The following is a 23,643-nucleotide window of genomic DNA, read 5'->3' as shown; positions in this document are numbered from 1 at the left end:
AGATCCTCAGACAGCCACGGGAGAGGTGGATGGGGTGAATCTGGAAGAAATCCGAGAGTTTGCCAAAGCTTTTAAAATCCGGCGCCTGTCCCTTGGCCTGACACAGACTCAAGTTGGCCAAGCCCTAAGCGCCACGGAAGGCCCAGCCTATAGCCAGTCTGCCATCTGCAGGTAACAAGTTACATCATAAACTCTCCTCTCCCTCCTTTGTTCTTAATAATTCTTCAGTTTATTGCAAAGAGCATGCTTGTGTTTGAGTCTCATGTCTTTAGAATGTATTATTTGATCTGGGACTTATACTAGCCAGTGATGTTGGTAACCGGCAGATAAAATGCTCTTGTTGTTTACCCCTAAAGTAACTTTAGTTGGTTGTGGTTTTTTTTTCCTTCTTCTTTAAACAAGCGAGAAACGATGTTCCTGGCATTGAGATTTAATTCACTAGACGAGCTGGAGACCCTGCTGATGGTGGATAAGCACCAGCTGACCCTCTTCATACTGTGCCATTTTCTACAGATAGGGTTACTGAACAAATATTTCATAGCTGCATCCCTGCTAAGTTAAAACCTGTATTACTGTGGTTAGCACTTCACATATAGGATGTTAATGATGATTTACCTCGGCAACACAGAAGGGGAAAAAAATATACTTCCTGCTGTCTTGTAAACTAGCAGCTATTCATCTTTTATTGCCTAAATATTTACTAAAAATCCAGACAACTCATATATGCAAAGCAGAAGGAGAAATCTGCCCCAATCGTAAGAAATGATAACACAGTCTTGACAGAGATAGTTAGAAGCAAACACCGTATATGCATGTATGTGTATTACAGTGATCCCATATTTATGCATGAGGTAACAAACACACTTAGGTAACAGCTTTTTCCTCTTGGGCAATGCCTTATAGTTCTTCTCCATCAGTAAAAGCCAAGAAACCAGCTCTAAGCTCATTTAAGTGGATTTTGTTCTTGGTGATCCATGAAATGCTCTGTCTTTTTATCTGCTCTTTATACTTTTAATGTATTCCCCATAGAACGGAAGTGTACTTTTCCTGCAGTTTAAGACTAAGGTTATAAATAACATCAGTATGGGGTAGCGAGCTTGCAGCTCACATTTTGCTCAATGATTTTCCATAAAACCCATTGATTGTTGTTAAATACAAAATGCTCCATAGGATCCTCTCACTTCTATGGTCTCCCCTACTGTTTTTTCTTATAAGATACCTCCCTGTAGAAAATAACCTTTATTCAGTCTATACAAGGATACTACTGCTGGAAAATTTGTTTCAGGACTTGTATATCGTTATACCAAACAACATGGTACTGCAGTATCAACACTAACACGCAATGCCAGTGATATGAATGCTGTTGCTCCCTGTTGCTAAGGATTAATTTTTTTCCTTCCCTGTGGTCAGTTGGTGAAGAATACCAAAAATGGGTGGAGTTTTTAGCAATTGCCAATTTGTGTAGACTTAAGTTGCTATTTAACAGGAGATGCTTTAAAGTGATAAATTGCAGTTTCCTCTGCTTTTGTCTAGTTTACTGTCTTTCATTTCCTCCAGCTACCTCACACCTGAGAAAACCACTGGGCAGGGTTTGAATTTTACTAAGAGAAAGGGTTCCCCACTAATGGATTATCACGAAAACCCCCCAGAAAGATGGAGTACAAACATGACTAACAAAAGCCCAGAATGTGGAGACCTTTTACAGAGGGCTCCTTAGAGGGGTAAATTGCTCAGAACAGGAGGACTGAGTGTAGAAGCTGGTCTCAAATACTTGCAAGGTTATAGGGTTGTCTTATTTCCTTCGACTGCCCCAAATGGATATCACTTCGGGGTGTGGTAACAAGTTATGACTTGTTAAGCACCAAGACAAGCTGCTTCAGTGGCAGTATGCTGTTCTTCAGAAACAGTAGGTTTAACTTTTCTTCTAGTGGTTACCACAGAGTTTCAGTACGAACTCCAGGGTAATAGAAGGGGCAGTTAGGTAAGCAAGTGAAACGGCCAAGTTGGAGACAGGAATAGAATCTCCTGGTGGCCTGTGCGGGATGTGTTCTGCATGCAAATAACAGCATTTTCTTAACTTGAGACCATGTGTTCTAAAACATACGCTTCAGCCTGAAATATCATGGACACCAAAGAAGGACACCTTGCAGTCAATACCACGCTAGGATCACAGGCACCAGATACAGATTCTTTGGAGTGTTATTACCTGAAAGGATTCCTTATCTTACTCTTTGTTTGTAAGAAATGCTTTGTTTTTTGCTGGAGTGTTTTCTGCAGCTGCCATGTGCTAAATAGAGACGCTAAAAACTACCAACTCCAGTCACTGGGTTGCTTTGCGCAAAGGCATCGATTTGGTTGTTCTCATCTCCAGCGCATGTCATGATTAGCAGCGGCAGTGCTTCAGCACTGGATGGGCTGGAGAGTGCAGCAGCACCACACAGTAACTGTTGTCCTTGCACAACATTAAACACCACAATGTGAGGGGTGGACATAGGCAAAGTGGGGAGATACGGATGGGCGGCGTCAGAGGACTTGGGTTAAGACTATTTTAATGTGTAGCAAGAGAGGATGAACTGGGTAAATGAAAGAAACAAGTACTTAAAAGACTTGAAATGTGAACTCGGCTCTTTGCTTGTTTTTGAAAGGATTAAAGCTTTGTGTGGCTGCTTTTCCAGATGTTTTATAATACTTGTAAAATCTGGTTTGGCAAGAGACTTTTTGATGGCAAAATGATATATAGGAGACCTCATTTACAGGAAATGATATCATTCTGGTACAGTTTGCAGAAATCCCACAATAAACCCAGCTTGGTGCCACAGCATATTAGTAGACTATTATGCTGGGTTTCATCTGGAAAACATGAGTCTGTCTTTGCACATTGTGGGGGCAGTCAAGATAATTGCAAAGTGTCCAGCTGTTTCAGCTGAACACTGCCGTAGCTATGGGAATCTTTCTCCGACCCAGAGAAGGGATATAGTGTTAACTTGCAAACAGTGAAAATTGCTGAAAAATGAAAGGAAAAGAAACCTGATATTGAGAAGCTAGTAACTGCCATTTGTTTGTATTATTAAAGCTGTGGCTTCTTGACAACGTGGGATGGGAGGGCAAACAAAAGGATTAATCACAAAGACAAGATGAGAAAGAGCAATTGCCTTTGATGTCATTTCCTGTAATTAGACTTAGCATTAAAGGTTTTAGAGATCATAGAAATATGAAATATGAAAATGCGACTCATAACCTGTATTATTCAGTATACTTAAAATTTTGTTGTAGTGCTCGTTTTGTGTTAGCTTAAATATCTAGCTATATATATATATTTATAGATATACCTATCTGCTAGTTTTCATAATCCATTGTACATTACCTCTGCCAGTCAATTAGTCAGGCAGGCAGGAAGTCCCACCCTGGCAGAGCATCAGTGTAAGACTCTTCTTTCTCAATTTTCCCTCAGACACACCATCCTGAGAAGCCACTTTTTCCTACCACAGGAAGCCCAAGAGAACACTATAGCTAGCAGTCTGACAGCCAAACTGAACCCTGGCCTTTTGTATCCTGCCAGGTTTGAAAAGCTGGACATCACCCCTAAAAGTGCCCAGAAGATAAAGCCGGTGCTTGAGCGGTGGATGGCTGAGGCTGAGGCCCGCCATCGAGCAGGTATGCAGAACCTTACCGAGTTTATTGGAAGCGAACCATCCAAAAAGCGCAAGAGGCGCACCTCATTCACGCCACAAGCCCTTGAAATCTTGAATGCCCACTTTGAGAAGAACACGCACCCCTCTGGGCAAGAAATGACAGAGATTGCAGAGAAACTGAACTATGACCGGGAAGTAGTTAGAGTTTGGTTCTGCAATAAGAGGCAAGCACTGAAGAACACAATTAAACGTTTGAAACAACACGAGCCTGCGACAGCAGTTCCTATGGAGCCTTTAACAGACTCTCTGGAAGAAAACTCCTAAAAACAAAACTAAACCAAACCACACACAAAACCAAACCCCTGCACCAACAGAAACGTAACCATTTGAACTCTGTGAAAATACCTGTTCATCACCCTTGTAAGTAAAAGACTGAGAAAACTGCAAGAAGGACAGAACAGTTTATAAATGTCCATGGGATTTCCTATTTAAAAAACTAAATGAAAAACTACACAACACTCAGTGTGTGTGTGTGTGTGTGTGTGTCGTAGAATTAGTTCCTCCCCTCCTAAAAAAAAAAGCCAGTTTTTTTAAAGGGACTTAAAGTAAACCAAATAACTGCTTACTTTTTTTCTGTATATTATGAAAATATGAACACATTTTAAGGAAAAACAAAACAAAACAAAAAAAAGAACAAAAATGAAAGGAAAAAAAAAAAAGACAAAAAAAAAACTTTTATCTGTTTAAAAGAGAATACAAGCCTGCCACCTGGAGGAGTGATTGTAGCCTTTCAGGTATCAAGTGCTGATTCACTATGAAACCTATTAACCAAAGTCAGAAATATGGCATTGCAAACTAGATTGTTAATCTACTCTTTTATGAGTGTACAATTGTGTTATGAATTTTTACATTTGTATTTTGCAAACAGGAGAACAACAGGATTAATTTCTCTCATCCTTCCTTGTTCGCACCCCCTGCAGGTGTGTACAAACAGGGGTTAAAGCCATTCCATAGTGGTCACCTCCTTTTCTTTTGGTTTTGCAATCTCCAAGTGTTTGGGTGCCAAAATTAATTTGTTTTTATTGTGATTTGCAGGGTTTGGTGTTTCTCTTCTAAGGGTGTATGTCCTGGTTTCCATTTCTTTTCCTTTTCGCTGGTTTCTTTTGCTGCCTCCTTCTCCCAGCTCGCTCCCCCCCCCCCCGCCCCTTCCCAAGCCCACATAACCCAGTACTATTTGAAGATTTTTAAAAGGAAAAGTGAAATCTGAACACTTTTATATTGGTATGCTGAAATGCAATAGAGGACAAAGAAGGATTAGGATTATGTCTGATGAACTGTCAGCCCATGCTGAACATTGTGCTTCTTGTCGAATGGGTAGCTTGGGATTTCTCTGTCCTTTGGCCGTGAACCTGGAGAGGTTACCAAAACTCATTTTGTAGTATAACTCTAAACTGCACACTTGGTACCATACTGCGTTTTTATTATGGTTCTGTTTGAAGCAATTTCTCTCCAAAGTCTGCTAGCCAAAGAAATTTCTTGAGATTCTGCTGAAAACACGTGGACAGGCCGAGAAGTGATGAGGATGTTTTGGGTTTTACATCACTATGGACTGTTTCAGTGGTAGTGCTTTGTTCCTTCTGCTTTTATTTTTAATGTCATCTGGTACTGATGCTTGCCCTGTTGTCCTCTTCAGTAGGAGGATGTGTTTCTCCAGATGTTTGCTGTGACCACTGGCTAGACTAAGCAATCAGGATATAGAGAAACCCACTGAATCTCCTTTGGGAATTGTAAGGTGGGCCACCTGCAATATGTAACAGGTGAATTGATTTTCCTTTAAAGACAGTGTATCTCTGTGGCTTCTCTTTTGATTGGACAAACATCTTCTAAAATCCTGTGATTATTGGACCTATGAGTATACCAAGGCTCAGAGGGACAGAGAGGTGTTGCAGGTTCTTGATGGGGTATGGGCTGACCTGTGAATGTCACCTGCAGTTTTCCTCTTCTGCTGAGCTCTGCTCCAGCCTTTGGGGTTCAGCCCACTATTAGGGTAGAAGCTGCATCTCAATCAGGACTTTCCAAAAGAGTACTTTGGGGATTTGGTTCACCTCACTATAGAGGTGGTAGAGTAAAATTCTGCTGGTACAATTCCTAATTGCATTCACTAACCACAGGATGGTTGTACTGGATTTTTGCTGGTCTGCCCAGGATGTTGAAGGATGTTCCCAAAGTGCTGGAGTCTTCAAATAACATCTCTCTTGTGCAGTTCTCAAGAACTCAAGGCTGTATACAAAACTTAAGTGAAAGAAAGGGACTTCCATTGATTTCACTAGGCTTTGAATCCAGCCTCGCTACTTTATTAATGGGGTTTGCCTCGTAGAATGGGGTCTTGCTGCGTGGTTGGTGGAGTTTTAAGGTTTCAGAGACCATCATCTGTGCAAGAAACTGCCTCTAAATGTGAGCACTCTCAAAGGTCAGGGTTGGAGAGCACTGAGGATCCAGTACTCTGGGCTGGGCTCATGTCCAGCGAATGCATTTTAGGCTTTAAGCTTCAGTAGGGTATGTTTAAGGATATTTTCAGTATTGCTTTTATGTGGAGGAGAGTGAGAATTTTTATTGACTCTTTTCCAACTGTTGATATATAAATATCTGCCAGGGGAAAAAAATCTCAGTAACCACAGACAAATTGTGAGAGACAAAAAAGATGTTTTACCCAAGCCGAGCACGTGAAGTAAAGAGTTTCACCACAACATCTGCCTCTTTGGGTTTTCTTTTTTCCCTCTGTATCAATAGATGCCTATATCCGCAGATCTGTCTATGTTATCTATACCAGACAGCCCTAAACTTGTGGCCACAACTCACTTTACATAACTATTAGGAAAGCACCCAGAAGCCAACAGGGAATCAAGGAAGAACAGATCATATCTGGAAGCTGGTGCTCCTGAAGTCCTATCCGTGTCTCCAGCATGCTGCTAACTGTCCAGTCATTAATGCCACATGCACCATTACCTGTTCAGCTACCCTTGAGACTGTACATCACCTCCTCTTGTGCACACCCATCTCCAACAGCCTGGGAACAAAAACATCAACCAGTCTTTGCCTAAAAACTGAATTTCAAATTCTCCCAGGGACTGCTCTAAATTTTGTGAGGAGAAATCCCCCAAGAACAAAAGTTAACTAAACAGCATAGAAAAGATACTAAATGTTTAAAACTACGCTGGCAGCAGTTACATAAGCTCCTTTGTGTTCCAAAGTACATATGGGAAGGCTATAAGTAGGGCAGTGAAAATGTAAGATAAATATAAATCGCCGGCTTGGAAGAAAAACCCAGTGTTCATCCCACAGTCTTAAAACCATTCATGTGCAGTGATTTTTTTTACAGTTTTCTAATTTTGTAGTATGTTTTGTAAATTATTTCTAAAGTGTTGTAATGCTTCTTATATTAATTTTTTTATAAACAGATTTTTGCTATGAGGCATAAATGGTGCCTGAACAGATTCTTAGGAAGATAAATTACGTGTGAGTTGGACATCTCGGGGGTTGGGGGGGGAACATAAACATTGTGTTTTATTTTGCTACTGGCAACATTTCTGGTTCCCATTTGTGAACAGTTCTCATGTAGCGATTACATTTGAATACCTTTTAATTTTGCATGTGACTAAAAGATAGAATGCTACCAGCAAATGAAGACAAAAGTCTCTTCAGTCATATGTGAAGGTTTGATGGTTTTCCAATTTATTGATCATTGAATTTTTAAATATATATATATATATAAAATTATTATTTGAAGAATGAACCAAGGGTTCACTTACTGTTCTGATTTTGTCTTTTTATGTTTTTCACTAAAAAAGCTATTTTGGACAGTTGAAGAAATCAGATGCATTCAAATGATTCCAATTTCTTTATGTTATTACCAAAAATAATGAAAAAAAGAAAAAAAAAGAAAGAGAGAGAGAAAGAAAAGAGAGAACAAGAAAGCAAAAAGGAGCTAGGAAGGAACAAGTAGAGGCGTATCAAAGAACTCAAGCTATAACCAAAAAGAAATATGTAAAATGCCTTTGCTCGTCTTCTCAATGCTGGACCAAAGCTCAATGTATGTAGGTATATGCACATTGTATAGATATGGCTAAATGTTGCTGACAATCTCGCAATACTAAACTGTTACTATTTAAAAAAAAAAAAAAAAAGAAAAAAAAAGAAAAAAGAAAAGAACTACAAAAATGAAACTGTTCATCAGTGTTTTACCTCAGCACTCTACTTGTACCCAGTTATTGACCAACATTCAAATAAGAAGCTAAGAGAGGAAATTGATTTCCATGTCAATGTTTGACTGTAAAATCTGTTTGGAAAACATTTTGTAATGAGCTTTTTGTCATGTGGTTTGCTTGTTTCCAACTTGAGATTATGTGGGGCACATCTGTTTATTTATTGTTAAAAAGTGATATTATTATTATTAATTATTATTATTATTACTATTATTATTATTATTTTTGTCCTATGTGCTATAATCTACAGAATGGTCACCAGGGTCACTTATGAAGCACTGCAAAGAGATCATGTTTTTCCATGCATGGAGCATGCAGCAGGAAAGATGGCAGTACAAAACGGACTGTATTGTGTTGTTAACAAATACGAATAACTACGAAAAGGAGTTGACGTGGTGGACTTGTGACCAAGAAACCAAACTGGATATTTAAAAGCTCCTTACTACTCTGACTTTGAAACCAAAGCTGATTTATCTGCACAGGTTGCTTAACATGAAAAAACATAAAAAATAAAAAAAACTGACAAAAACTGTACTTAATCTAGAGCAATATCTGTATGGTCAGTAAAGCTGCACTTTGTGTATTTCTTAACAGCTTCAGATCTGTCACTTTTAATTTGTACCATAAAAAATAAAGAATTGTTTGACATGAAAAATAAGCTCCTTTCATGTGTTTGTCTTAAATCTCATGCATTATTCACATGATCAGAGCTCATGTAATTTCACATGAGTTCAATACAAAAACAGTTAAATGATTGAAAGAAAGGAAGAAAGAAAATCTGTTTGCACTGCGGAGCAGTGCTTTATCTGCCAAACTGAACACTGGTTTTGTACCCAGAGTGGGCATGTACACTGCGATGTCTTATTTTCTCTACAGGTATGCAGAGGATCTGCCTCAGGAATATGGTGGGACCACTCAGGTGAGTGTGTATTATCCCCCAGGCCAAGAGAAGGAGAACACAGGTGGACGTGATGGCCAGGAATGGTGAACCTCCTGGTACCTCCATGACAAAGCCCCGGTAAGTGATGGAAGGGGAGCGAGGTAGCGAGGCTGGGTCAGCCTGTCAAGTGAGTTCTCTTGCATTTTTGCAGAGCTCATGAGGTTCGTTCCTCATTTCTTCCTGTGATTATATTAGATAGCAGAAATGCCTGTTTCTCAGGCCACCTGGCGTTGGGGAGAGTTCTGTCTAAATACGTGATTGTGAAAAATCAACATTTTGGGAACTGAATGAGCTGAATCATAAAGTTGTTTTGGAAAAAAATCAGCCTAAAAAAAAGAAAACAAAACCAAAGAGCTTTGGCAATATTAGGAATTTGTGCTTGAGTCTCAGGAACTAAACTTGTGCAAAACTTTTTTCCTTTGATTTTGCTAAATATGGTTTCACATTTGCAACACCATGTGTTAAGTAAAACCAAAATAATTATTTGCTTAGAAAGTACAGGGAATACCTGGGATATTTTTTTTTCAGATTGGAATTTCCTTTGTCCATGCATTTTTACTGCATTTTGTGGGATACATAATTAGGAAAGTCAACTTTCTTGCAGACACGATGATACAGGCATCACAAGCAGGGCAGAGATGACAGAGGTATAGTCTTTTGTTAGACCAGCTAGTGCATGTGGGAAAAGTAGGTAAGATTTTAAATGCCCAACTGCCCCTGTGCTCTAAAACAAAAGAAGTTGGATCCAAAAGTAAAACAAAAGCAGTTGGATTCAAAGGTAGAAAGAAGCTGAGAACAAAAAGAAGGAAGACACTGGGGAACTGTGATGATTTGAAGTTGTGTGTTGGTACTACCTACACACAGCCATTTCTTTGTATCATGGGCTAAACCATCATGTGCCTGCTTCATTTCAAAGTACAGACTACAGGTTTCTGCACACCAGCTACACCAGGGAGTGCCAACACCATTATTCCCAATGCCTTGGGACTGAGTAGTCCTTATATCTACCCACTGGTAAACACCTGCTCCACAAATACCTTTTACAGTATGCATAAGGACAGCTCAGCGTACTACAGACCAATGAGGGTATCAGAATTACACCAGCTCCTCTAGGCATCATGTCTCCACAGTGTGGTCTAACAGTTGTACTTCAAACCCACATAATTCATCTACTTGTATGATACAAGGATATGGAGAATGACCCTTGGTGCTATTGCATCAGCTACTAAAATGTGAACACGTATCTTTCCATTCAGTAGTGGTAACAATCATTGGTTAGAGCCTTTTTCCCCCTACCTCACTTCAAAATGCAAAACTTCCTCTTTGGATCATCCTTGTGGAACCTTAGCTGCCTCATAGGCCCATGACCCTACCTAGCCATTACTTAAACACCCTGGATTTATACTGTCACAAGAAATGGTGACTTTGCAAATTGAATTATGTTCCCACTGATCACTGAAAGCTTAAAATAGATCCTACCTTCAAGCCCCTGAGCCGACTGTTTAGCTTGGCACCCCTTACTGTGCTTAGAAACCAAATTTCTAGAGCTTGGCTGTGACAGTACTTCAGAGCTCCCTAAATGCAACGTTAAGGACTAAGAGCTTTAGAAGCACAGTTCTTTCCATGGCATCTCTTTTGTACTTCCCCCAAAACAGAGCATGTTTTTGAGATAGTCTTATAAACGGTAAACTCTGTCTGTGCCCTGTCCTTCCCTTAAAAAAGGTGTGGTGGGTGGAAAGCTGGCACTAAGATTAGAGAACTACATAGAGATTGTATGAGACATGGTTTTATATGGCCTATTCCCATGTGCAGCTGCTTTATGACTGTTCAGAGTCTACCAGCACAGCTTTGGTAAGCAAAGATTCTCTTCTACTGACTTGAACTTCAATTAAACAAGCACTCCAGAAGCAAAACAGACTTACCAAGAGGGAAGGTTCTCTTGGGGTTTGTTTTTTAATCTGAGAATTCAGACAATATGAATCCCTCCCATATGAGATCGTGATGTTTTTAAAAATAATTGAGAATTAAAGAGTTGAAAATTTATTTTCCTTCTCTCTTCCTCTGCTCCACAGACCTGGAGGGTTGATTTTTCCCTTGTTCCCAGTCCTTTACTGTTGCATTTTGCCACACTATGGACAACAGTGGTCAGGACTGAGCAGAGAGTCACCAGGTAGCTCACCATCAGTGAAAACAGTTTTTAATCCAGGCCCAAACTGCGCTGATTTCTTCTGAAATGCCAGCAGCTTCTGTGTCTAATCCACCAAAGCAGGTGCAGGGAGGGCATGGAACAGCTCATGCAATAATGAGTCTTTCATTTCACTGTGTTCAGAGGACACTGAACTTTTTGTATCATTGCGTGATCACGGGCCTCATGTCCAAACACTCCCCAGGTCAAGAGCTGTCTGTATGTGTGATCACACACGTTCAGCATGGGTAGGTCTTGATTCAGGCCACAAACACACACACAAGCTCACAGAGCATTAAAAACAGCTTTGGCAGTACTAAAACTGTGCTAGGGACTACATGCGTGGGCCAGTCCTAAAAGAACACAAGATTCTGGTTTTGTGGAGCACCAGCACAGCATCAACAAGCTTTTCGTATCTGGACTCACTTTATTTTCAGACACTATATACTGCTGGTATTCAGTTAATGGGCTTTTAATTAACAAAAAGCCATGCCCCATCCAGTCTACCCATCAGTACCATCAACAGGAAAATCTCCCACCTTGATGTTCGCTCTCAGTGATGGTCCAGAACAGTCCCTCAAAGGGTCCCAGGATGCTGAAGGTCTTAGAGGAGGGTGGATAAGATGGTGACACTGCACGCATCTGAACGTGTGGTGATTTGCAATTGATCCTGGGGAGGCAGGACTGCCCCAGCAGCCATGAACTCCCTGGCTGCCACGTGTGACCTCTGTGCACCTACATCATTGAAGAACTTCTGCTGACTGACATTCGGTCACTCCTGCTAGTTTTTAATGCTATTAATTTTATACATCCCATGTTCTCATGAACTGTTGAGAAGATGCTTCAGTTTTCTCTTGCAAAGGAGGCACTCTGGTGATTTTTACCATCTTGCCTCTGTGCTTTTTGGCATTTGCAGTTCATTTGTGTGCTCTTGAACAGAAGAACATAAAAGTGTCCCCAGAATTACCCCTCAGCTCATCCAGATTAAGCTACCTGAAGAGAAGCGGTTATTTCTTGCATAGCAACAGCTATTTTCAGTTACTAGTTGTGGAAACTAAAGGGACTGATCTTGCAAGTACATAATGTAGATAACTTTGTTTGCCCAACCAGTGTTAATTGATATTTTGGTGCTACTTTCATAGATGCATTTAGTGACACGTGTAAGTCTTCACAGGATTGGACCTACCCTGGGCATTATGAATCAATACTCTAGTTCATCTGTAAATCTTGAGGTGCCCTTTATTATTTCTGAAACACAAACAACTCAGAGGGGACTGTATCTCAACAAGAAAGGTATGAGCATATTCCTTCCAAAGTCAATACAGCTGTTGTTTCTGGCTTGGCAGACATCTGCCAGAAACGCTGCTGAAGATAATCCTTGGTGGGGACTGGGGGGAAACAGGATAAACCCAACAGCATGAGCTGTTAAATATTTTTAATATACTCTCTATTGTTCTGCTGTCTTAAAGATCTTTCCTTCTGAAGGTGCCCTAACAAATTCACACACTGACCACTAACAAGGACTTAAAGCACCACCATTTTGTGCCTGTGGTATAACCCATCCAAAGCATGTGCACCAGCAACTGGCCTGTAAGACTTATCAGCTAGTTTGGGGATCAAAACTCACCAGGTGGCCTATATATACACAGTGAGGAACACAGAGTGCAGGCATCAAAAATCCACAGTGGCATGTGTACTTTACAGGTCATGATAGCTTCAAGGAAGTTACTGAAGAGGCAATACGTAATCAAGACCACATCTGAGAAAGGAAAAGACAAAACTCACAGGAAAAAAGAAGAAGAAAGGCATGACTGACGGATTATGTCTCTTCCCAAGATGTGTTAGGACAGCCATACATGGTAACAACAGCCTATCAATCACTGGTATCAGCTGAGCATGCACTCGCTGTTCAGCAGGCTTGTGAGGAGGCTGTATTATTTACACCGTACTTTTTTCTGCTGTGGTTAAAGGTGTGATATCAAAAGCAGGTCCTGTGGCGCCAGACATCCACTGAAGATATGAATATGACAAATTCCATTTATGTCTGGCAACGGTTGGAATTTCATGCTCAAAGTGAAACCTGTTCTAAAAAAGTTCATATATTGTAAAAGATAAATATTCAGCCTAAAACTATTTTACTGGAGTAATAGAAATAATTTTCCTAAACTAATTTAAGTCCCCTATGATATGTAATCATTTGTACTTTTTAGAGGGCAGGAAGACAATGTCCGTTTTCAAAGAAGCACATGGCATAGTATTTTTTGTTTGATTGTGCACAGCTTGTTCTTTTCTGTTTTAATTGTATGTAATTCTGTAAAATGTAAAAGTGAATGTGCCTGTATGCAAAGCCGGCATCTTCAGCCTAGTCTGATCATGTCTTAGGTAAAGCAATCAGTTCTGCGTGTACGTAAATGTTTCTGTAGCCATGTTAGCTTGGTACCATAAAGAAACAACCCATTGTATGCTTGCTGTCTTTATCTTCTTAGATTTAAATGCTTTAAAACATTGGCCAGTTTCAAACTAACCTGACAGAAGGGAAGAGACCTCACATGTTTAATGAAAGCAGCCTAGAGAAGAAAGAGGCAGATCAGAGTCCCAGGTGAGAAAAAGGCTGCAGTAAGCTCAACCCTTACTCAACACCAGAGAATCAACATGGGAAAAGGAGAAAGTCCTTCTAAAATCCCCAACTGCAGGAAAAAATATCACACTGAGTTTACGAGCCACCAGGACCGCACATCCTAGGAAACAGATTTCATTAGTCCTGGTGCTCACAGTTGTATGTATTTTTCATGTGATTTACAAGCCCAGCCGCCAATGCCTCAGAACAGGCATAGCAGCAAGGACCAGAGGGCTGTTGTCACATCCTTCGTTTCACAAAGCCACTGCTGACTTCTTCAGAGAAGTAAATCTTGCAGGGGTGCATTTAAATTACAATAAAAGGACACAGCTCCTTTCCTTTCCCAGCACAACAGGTAGGCAGGCCTTGGCTTCCTTACAGCAGAGAGGTACTGTCTTTAAAAGCAAGCAGTCTGTCACTTCTATTTCCAATACAGCTGTTATATTGTAATTGAGGGTGAGAAAAATCTCTAGCTGAAAACAAAAAAAACCCCCACTCCTATTGCACTGGGAAGGTGATTAAAATGAAGGGGGAGAGGCAAACAGTCTCCCAGTAGAAAGTGTTTATGAGGTATTGTATTAGAAAGTCTGTTTTTCTGGCTCATGGTTTAAACCAGAAAAATAGGCTATTTGTGAACATAGGAGAGTAAGAAACACAACTTTTCATTCACTAATTCAACAAAGTCTGCACTGAGTTTGGGACCAGTTTTGTTTGTGGAAGCAGCCTATTTAAACTAAGGGGAGAAGTTCAAGTGTATGAGATTACAGGTTTACCTTATGTAGCTTTGTTGCTTAGCTGCTCGGATGTTGGTTCCAGAACTAGACAGGATTTGGACATTTAGTGTTTTCCTCTTCTTCTAATGCTCATCTGCTTTCAAAGAAGCTCTGAAGCTCGCTGCCTTCAGCACCTGTGCAGTAAAATGTGTTAGAGGAGGCCAGTGAAGTCTACATCCAGTTCAGTTTATCAGAATAAAGGCTGATCATGCTTGGCAGTGAGGCTTTATTGCTCTCTCTCAAACCCACCCATCCAAACAGGAAAATACATGTCCTGCCATGGAGCGCTGTGCAAGCCAAACACACTGCAAGGCTGAACGAAGCCCACACCAACCTTACATGCAGTTCTCTGCACTGGGGTGCATCTTCATGAGCTGGCTGGTAATAAATCCTGTGGCTGGAATAGGAGCCCCTGCAGGGCTGGCAACCACACCATGTGGTGCCTAGCTCTTGAAGCTTAAGGATACTTCAATATGTGAGATACGAATAAAGAAGCAAACTTAACCACAGACTCTGAGGAGCAGGAAAACACTGCGGAGCTGCTCTTCCAGTCTCCAAAATGGAAAATCTGATTAACTCGTGGGTTTAGTTAAGGAATCCAGCTCATTAGGCTAAAATGCAGTCCTGGAGAGCTTTTTTTGAATTAGGTAATTGTAAAGTATATTCCAGATAATCAACATGCTTTGACTGGTCAGTCCTAGTGACTTCCCTTCAGGCTTTTCAGTGTTTCAACCATTGCTTGCCTTTGCCTTTGACATTTACAACACAATCTGAATAGAGTCCAAGGCAATGAATACAGCTGGCAGAGGCAATTTACAGTCTTCCGCAACACCCTGATATTCAGATCAACTAGGCAACAAGTTTCAGCAATAATGATCTGTATTTTTCTCTTGACATAGGCAAATGTGCTCTGCAAACATCTGCAACGTACAATTGGCTGCTATGCCCCTTTCTCATCCGTATCCCCTAGTGTCAAAGATGACCGCCTCTTCAGATCTGCCAGCAGATACTCTCTTCTTCTTAGCCACTAACTCATTTCAGTTGGAACAACCTCAACAAACACTCAGTGTCCAAATGTTTTAAGCTAACCTGCTTCTCTACGACTGAAATGCATTGAAGAGCAATCACACAAGCTGTGTCCAAGGGTAAAGGTGCTAGAAGAAATGACTGAGGAAATAGCTGAGCACAGAAATGTCATCCATGAGCACAGCTGGATCCAAAACCTCACCCCCACAAAAAGCAGGTCACTAGTCACTGCCTCAAGAGTTTCAGCATGTCCTTTAGGGAGATTCACAGCCCCTATGGTTGTGGTTTGGATTTTCTGCTCTCTTACATCCTCTCAGTAGCATTTAATCTTTTTTTCCTTTGGCAACATGAAGAATACACCATATCTGTTCTGAAGGAGGAGAATTATTTGTCTGAGAAAAGACTTGTCAAAAACACCTCTGGTTTTGTTAATGAACCTCAGACACTTAAGTCTAAACAAGGAATTCCATGAGAAAAACAAAACCTGAAATGTGTTCTTATTTTTCATACCAATATTGAAGCAGTTTGCCCTTTTCTCTTTATTATTTTTTTACCATTATGACATGACCGAATCCCTTCTTTGCCTCTCATAAGTTCTAATTTAAGCTGTCATTCTGGTGAATAGGAAAAATTAAAGCTCATTATTTTTATTTCATAAGGTAACCTGTCCCTACACTTGCGCGTGTCTGAGTAGAAAGCCAGCTGCTGACCACCTAGTACACTCCTTGCAGGCAGGAGGTTTATTGCATATAAAGGGAAGTATCAGACTGTTAGAAAAATCAAGACCTATCTTTCTCATTGATGCAGTATAGCACATACAGCAAGACAGAAGAAAGCATAATCAAGCTCTACCTCTACACAGAGATTCCTGATGGAGTACAAGCTGCTGCCAGAGTAACAACAGTTTTCCTGTTAGATACCGCTCTGCTTTGAGCCCGATTTGTCATCAACAATTCACATCACATTGGACACCAAGTGGTGTCCCTCATGTGAAAACAACTTGTAAACTAATAAATAAGAGGAAGAGATATTTAATAATTGATAATGAAATGGAGTAAAACCAGTGACCTTGGCAGGAAACGTTCTGTGTCTTATTAGCAATTGCCAGAGCCAGTCATCCATCCTCCTTAAATCCATTTCCTGAATGTGCTGCATCTCCTGCATTTATACTGCTCTGGCATCAAACCACAAACATCACATTTCTGATGCTCACTCTCTTATAGTCTAAATCCTGCAGACTTTGCTCCTCCTACCAACAGCCTCTTTGTTTGGTTTTCCTACACGGAGATATATATGCTTCTTTAAATTTTCCACAGAAGTCGAGCTGTAGAAATATTTGTGGGTTCAGTAATTTTATTGATCTTGGTAGCCTCAGGTTGCCTAGTGCCTGAGCACAACTGGAGTTTATGCACTACTAGTGTTAGGTACATATTTTAGAGTTCTTCTTAGAAGCGAGAGGAAAAATTGAGGGCCATATTACTCCTTCTACAGGTTTTATGGTAGAAAAAAGTGCATTGTAGACAATGATTACTCAGTACGTTGTGCAAAAATCATTGCCAGGGACCAGAAAAATCACCTCCTATGCAGTTTTGCTGGCAGTACAACAAACATTCTACACCAGCTTTTTTATAAGTAGTATGAATCTTTGCTGCTGGAGTTGGCCGCTGTTAATGCACTGTCATGGCAAGGCTGTATGTTTAAGCCATTCAGAAGTCCTCCCATTTTAAATAAACTGTTTTTCAAGTCTATTCCAACCAAACCAATTGCAACTACATTTCCTTTCTTCATCTTCCAGAGACTTAACAGGAGCGTTCAGCCTTTTGGAAGAGATGCAAGATTAACCACAGATGTATATGTGAATATACATCTAAATATACATCAGATGTGTATGTGAATATATATTCACACAAATGCATGGGAATATATGTATTTTTATTGTTATATATACACACACAAACATGCCATAGATGGAGATATAAATCCATAAAACTTTTCAGTTGTGGCCATTGTAGCCACATTTGAATCCATTTGCTGAGTGAATGGTTGACCCACTTAATCTCTCTCTAAAGAAATACTTTTTTGCTATGTTATTTTTGGCTTCAGCTGCATTTTAAAGCGCTCACCCCTAAACGATAAGTGAGGAGGTTCCAGGCTTCAGGAAAAGGCTGGCATTCACCAGTCCCCAGAACAAGAGCAGCCTGCTCCCCAAAATAAACCTTCCTCACAAGTTTTCTTCGTGTGTTTGTGTATTTTCAGGGTGCAGCAGCAGCAGCAAGGGAACAGGTCAAGTATTTGTGGTGATTTCATTCCTTACACCACACAGCTAATTATTTTGGTGGAGGTTTTTTTTTCTTTTCATCTTTTCATTCTGCACAAATATGGATTGATTTTTTTTTTTGCTGCCGTTGCCTGCAGCAAAGTGAAATGTGCACATAAAATTACCATAGAAAAGCGCAACAACTTTTTTCAAAGTGTTTTCTTACACATCATCCCAGAAGAAAATTCACAGAGGTTTGTTGTTGGGGTGTCAGAGATGTTGCAAGAGGAGGGGAGATCGGGTATTCATACATCTACCTAAAAAAGTTGGGGCTGATCATCCTGGAGGAGAGATGCTGCATGGAGACCTCAGAGCAGTCTTCCAGTACCTGAAGGGGCCTACAAGGATGCTGGAGAGGGACTCTTCCTCAGGGACTGTAGCGATAGGACAAGGAGTGATGGGTTTAAACTTAAACAGGGGAAGTTCAGGTTAGATATAAGGAAGAAATTCTTTACTGTGAGGGTGGTGAGGCACTGGAACAGATTGCCCAAAGAAATGGTAAATGCTCCATCCCTGGCAGTGTTCAAGGCCAGGCTGGACAGAGCCTTTAGCGACATGGAGTAGTGTGAGGTGTCCCTGCCCATGGCAGGGGCTAGAACTAGATGACCTTAAGGTCCTTTCCAACCCAACTCATTCTGTGATTCTATGATTCAGAACAATTTTAGAATAATAAAACTTCCTATGAGCAGCTGCAAGGAAGGGAGTGAGCAGGAGAGAGTTTGGACTCCATGAGATTAGACTATAAGCAGTGCCAGTGGTAGTAAACAGTAATTAAAACTTGAATGAAAACTGGGAAAAATATCTTTTTCCACACGTGTATTGAAACTCACTGGTGAATTTTGATTAGTGACCTTTCTGTGTTTGCTTTCTGAATACATCTAGGGGTCTGAGTTGCAGTGCCATCTTCCCAGAGGGGCACATTCCCCATTATCTTTCTGCAAAAGCCTTTACAGTATCTCCCTTACCACCTTTCCACACAGGCATGTACAGGGTCCCCCCAGATCACCAGTGACTGGCAGCCCCCTCAGAGCAGACTGAGGCATTCGTAGTTTCCCCCCTGTCCTCCCAAGGGCAGAAGTCACTACAGGCTTAGGCCAGGCTGCTGCTCTTGACACCATGAAGACAACATTCAGATGAACACAAAAGTGAGCTGGAACAGGTCTTCTGGGGCTGAATGTCTGACAAACTAAAGCATGCATCTACTGATTGTCTCTGTCAGCTCTTAGTAGACAATGTTTTAACATTTACAGGTAACTGAATGCTGCCATTTCCAATACATTTACAGTAAGAATCTCTCATCATTAATTCTACAGGCTTCTATAGATGTTAAAATGCTGTTGACATTTATAGCGTGCCAACTGTAATACTTGCAACCAACATAGATGTCTGCATAGTTGAAGATAAAGTTCCACACTGCTGACGATTATTCTGGTTCCTAGCAATTAGCCTTTGTCTCTGTAGGTGACACATATGTGTGTATCAGCAAACACGTGGAAGAGGCAATTTTAAAGGCACTCTCCTGAAATTTCTGAGTAGCAAATGAGAGTTTTGAAACCAGTATTTGTCTCAGAAGGCAGAGGTGGAGCAAGGATGGACCACCCTGGAGAAGATCAACAGGGCTTGCAAGATGGCAAGTCCTGCTGTCTAGATCATCCCCCTTCCAGTACCTTAAGGAGCTGCTGCTCTGCCCCTTGATGGGCACTACGCAATGTTAGCTTCACTTTGGGAGAAAGGTTCCATTGGAGAGAAGCAGCCTGCAAATGTTTTGCCTAGATCATCTTGGAGACTGGAGCGACCTGAACACTCAGAAGTGCTTGTTTCATGGTTTTGACCAAGAACCCTTTGTTTCCCCAGGCTCATCCTGACTGTCTACTCAGAAATACATGTATTGTTAGACCCAGACTCAGGACTGAGCAAGAAGGCTTAATGAGGCACTGCACTGTGGCAGAGCAGTAACCTTGGAGTGCATATTCCCAGTTTGACTTCATATTGTAAATCCAAAGTCAAACTTGTTAGCATAGCCCTCTGCTCCTGAAGTTACGGGCAGATCCACAGCAAAAAGAGCTGCAGCAGCCATTGATCTTGCTTGCCCAAGAGCTGATTCATACCACCTTTTTACTTGCTTTTTCTTATATGTAGCATTGCCTCCTCCCACCCACAAAACCAAAAGTATTTCAGCAGTCTATAGCCCATGACTGTGGGTTTAAGTGTATGGTGAGGCAATACAGCTGAGCATATCTGAGAGCAAAAGTGTTCATTTCTGCCCCCACTTCTACTACCTCCAATTCTTTTTCCTGGCTGTGCAGTCCTTCACTCTTTCTTCTACCAGCTCTGATGCTCATCTAACCGCAAGTTAAACTCACCCAGATCCTTAGCCTAGGAGAAAATACAATGGGTTGAGGGATACTTCATTTAGTTTCCCACTGAATTAGCAGATAGCATTTGGCTTACCATGCTATCAGAGAAGCATCACAGGTAACACAAAGGACAGGGGGAATGGGACTACCCTCTTCATAGTAGCAATCTGACAGATAAGCTTCTGTACATTGTCTAACCATGCATAAGGGTGCCAGACCTACCACTGATATCACTAAGGTGTAAGCTCGTATTATATACTTGTAAGAGCCCTTAACCTAGAAGAAGGAAAATAGGCAGCTTGGGGCAATCAATTTTTAAATGCCCCAATTAGCTTCACCAGATTTTGATGTACTCTGACCTTCTGATCATGAATCAAGCTGCTGTGTTCTATTCCACCTTTGCTGCAGACTAAAAGCCAGCCCCAAGTCAGCAGTGCTGATTGCATTCAAGGATTTGGTACCTGCATTCCTGAGCCTGCAGCTGTGGCCTATTTAGTCATCAGAAACACGGTTCCTGCTCTGGGGAAAGCAGTCCTCGAATCAGCAGTATGAGAATAAAGTGGGTAAATAGAAGATAAAATGTGAAGAAGAATGAGAAAAGGGGGAGTAAACATTTACAGGTACTTGGCAGCCCTTTTGCTTACACTGTGAGAACTTAACTTACAGGCTAGTGATGTTGATTAGCAATCACAGCTAGTAATAAGGTACCTTGAATTACTAGTATCTGTATGAGTTAGGATGAATTGTAAGGTATTTATTAACGTTTGCCAGACCACACCTTTACCTAACTGGCTATGGCCACTTTACCTTCCCACACACATTTGCTTTGTGTTCATTAAGCCATCGATTATTCCATGGAGACTACTTCTTTCTAGGCAGCATGTCCTGCCACACTTAGTAATGCTAGAACACCACAGTGCAATACAGACCGCCTCTTCATTGCAAGCAGCTACTCCTGACTTAAGCTGATTAAACAGGTATTCTTCTAACAAACAACTCACCTTTGGTGTGATACAAAGCAAGCAAAGAAAATTGAGAGGATGTGTGCAAAAGAGCGTACACTCTTTGATCTTTTCCCTGACTGCATACAGTATGGGATATACCCCATGTTGTATCTTATGCTTTCTGTATTCTTATGTAGGGGTGGCTGATAATAAATTAGTAATACATTTTATCACAGAGAGCATCTGAAGCTCTGAAGTCAAAATGTAGATGTCTAACTGTAGCTTCTATCTGAAAGTGGAAAACACTCATTCCTCCACTATTCATTTCAAATAGAGCTGGTGGGGACTCAACACTTTTAGAAAGAGTTGAAAGTAGGAGTCCTAGATGTGATTTAATTTTTAACAACATCTTGCTCCCCTTATCGTAAAGACTGGTGCCAGCTGAACATTCTAGGTGCTGTGTGCAACACCTTGAATAAACACACGCCTGCTTTCAGTAATGAAAACTCTGAATATTGACTCTGGAGTGGCAGAATTTTGTCCAAAGTGTCTTTACTCTGTACAGATACATTCCTACTTCTAGATTTCAAGAATGTGTAAGAAATCTTCATGTAATACCTACTTCTGTCCACACTGCAAACTGCAGCAGCAGGAGGCTACAGGATTTACAGAGCTGGTGATTCTGTTGAACAAGAAATGTGTTCTTCCTGTTAAGCTTGACTTTAAAAAGTGAGAGGAAAGTTTGCTATGACTTTCTAAGCTATTGATGGTGTGGAGGATAAGGAATTATTGTCAATGTACTCCTGAGAATCAGGAGACTTGGATTCTGATATCAGCTCTGCCTGTAGTTGTAGCATCCCTTTTGTGTCAAGGACATAGAGCCTTGTGCAGTCACTGCCGAGTGTACACGAAGGAGATTTTGTCCACATGGAAGCACCATACACACCATTAAGGCTGTACTACAGCCCTAGTGTGGAAGTTATATCAGGGTCTCATGTACAACATGTTTCTCTGTGGAGACTCCAAGCACTATTGCCACCCTTGTCAAGGCAGAGAAAGGCAATAACTTGTGTATGCTGGTACCACGTGGCTGCAGTCCTGACACAAGCCTCTGGGCAAATGGTAATACAAATAAATACTAGTGGACAGGCAGCTTCTGAACAAGGAGGCTCACCCTTTGAGGGACAAGAAGCCCGTAGAAATCAAGAGGTCAAGTCCTGTACAAATATTTAAAATTCTATTAGTATTTTGATGGTTGGGGATATGATCGATTTCTGCTTTTATTTGTCCCCTTTCCATTAGCTTTTTAATCAAAATGAAATCTAATCACACTCGGTTACCAGAGCTCTACTGACAGATGGTAACTTGTTAAGCCATGATTGTGTGACTGTGTTCATCACTTGCCCATACTCTGTGCCAGAGCCAGTAGCCCTCATCTGGTCTCAAAAGCTTTATTAATGTAACTCAATTTGGCTCAGGAATCACTCTGGCTACTTCTTTACCTCGAAGGTGAGACATTATCTTATTTCAGGTTAATAACTGGCCAACTAAATATAAGACACTCGTTAAGCCACATAAGTTTTGTCTTGAAGGTTAGAAAATAAATTAGTTTAGAAGTAGGTTTGTTTCAGTGGCACTAAGTAAATCACTACAGTTTTCTGTGTATATAAAGTTTAAGTACACTTGAGGAAATGTCAAGTTGCAGTGGTTGAAAATCATATGGTCCTTCAATCAAGCCACAGCAACAGGCTGAGTGCAGGCTCCTGTAAAGTAAAACACAACAGCTTCATTCTCCCTTTGCTAGTTAACCTGCTTCATTAAAATGTAAGCCACTATGTGTTACCTTGAAGTCAGACTGACCTGAGATAGTGTCTGTGGTCAGTTGGCACAGCGCAGCTGATGGGGATAATCAGTTAAACCACTCACTGTTTCAAAGTGGTTTCACATGCTAAGTGCATTAACTATTTCCATATTTTAACCACTTGAAGGTTGAAAGGCATTTCAATTTGAGAATTTCTCACAGCTCTAATAAGCTTAATTCCTTTGCAGTCTGCCTAAAAGCAATGGAATTCACCTTTTGGAACAGAAGCACAAATGGATGTCTTTGATGTGTTTAGAGCCACAAAAGTTTGATGTTTTCAATTAAAACAAGTGCTATTTACTTCTATACTTACAGGTAATAGAGCACTTTGACTTTTATAAAGTGCACGTTATTAAAGCACTTTGCTAATGTACAAAGGCACTTTCATAAAACAAGGAAGAAAAGAAGCAGTCCTCTTTCAAATTGTCTCTGGAAAATGAGATGAAAGTAGGAAAAAAACTCGTGCGAAAAGAGTTCTTTAACAATAAGAGAGCTGTCTTCAGCTGTTCCCGTGTACGATTCCAGTCATCGGCTTTATGCCTAGAAGCACTTTTATAAACATTTGTCACAATTTAAACATATTCTATCACTCAAAACTTCTCGCACAAGGGCTCTTCACCCTAACCTTTTTGATGAGGCCAGAAAACACTTATCTTGCAGTTTCCAAGGTATTCCTAAAATAGTGCAGTGGAAAAGTAATACGGTATTGTTAGTGTTCCGGAGTAACTC

At 40.8% G+C, this 23,643-nt stretch overlaps 1 protein-coding gene across 5 annotated transcripts in view; it reads left to right on the top strand.

Annotated features, from left to right (window-relative positions):
* POU6F2 (POU class 6 homeobox 2) overlaps window positions 1-8,552 on the top strand; it is a 302,685-nt gene extending 294,133 nt beyond the window's left edge. For 3 of the 5 annotated variants that reach the window (XM_057431525.1, XM_057431527.1, XM_057431528.1), the window contains exons 9-10: window positions 3-171; window positions 3,452-4,823. In XM_057431525.1, coding sequence (XP_057287508.1) covers window positions 3-171; window positions 3,452-3,956 — 674 coding nt within the window. In that variant the 3' untranslated portion in view covers window positions 3,957-4,823. Of the gene's footprint in view, window positions 1-2; window positions 172-3,451; window positions 4,824-5,328 lie in introns of those variants that run through there. The other 2 variants (XR_008975165.1, XM_057431526.1) reach the window with 2 other exon arrangements.
* The last annotated feature ends 15,091 nt before the right edge of the window (window positions 8,553-23,643 follow it).

The sequence above is a fragment of the Pezoporus wallicus genome, unplaced genomic scaffold (genome assembly GCF_028554395.1).
Source record: "Pezoporus wallicus isolate ANWC-B61680 ecotype Strahan unplaced genomic scaffold, APGP_CSIRO_Pwel_v1 scaffold_11491, whole genome shotgun sequence".
Classification (NCBI taxonomy): Eukaryota; Metazoa; Chordata; class Aves; order Psittaciformes; family Psittacidae; genus Pezoporus; species Pezoporus wallicus.
Note: the sequence above shows the minus strand (reverse complement) of the source record. Positions and strands in the feature narration are given on the sequence as shown.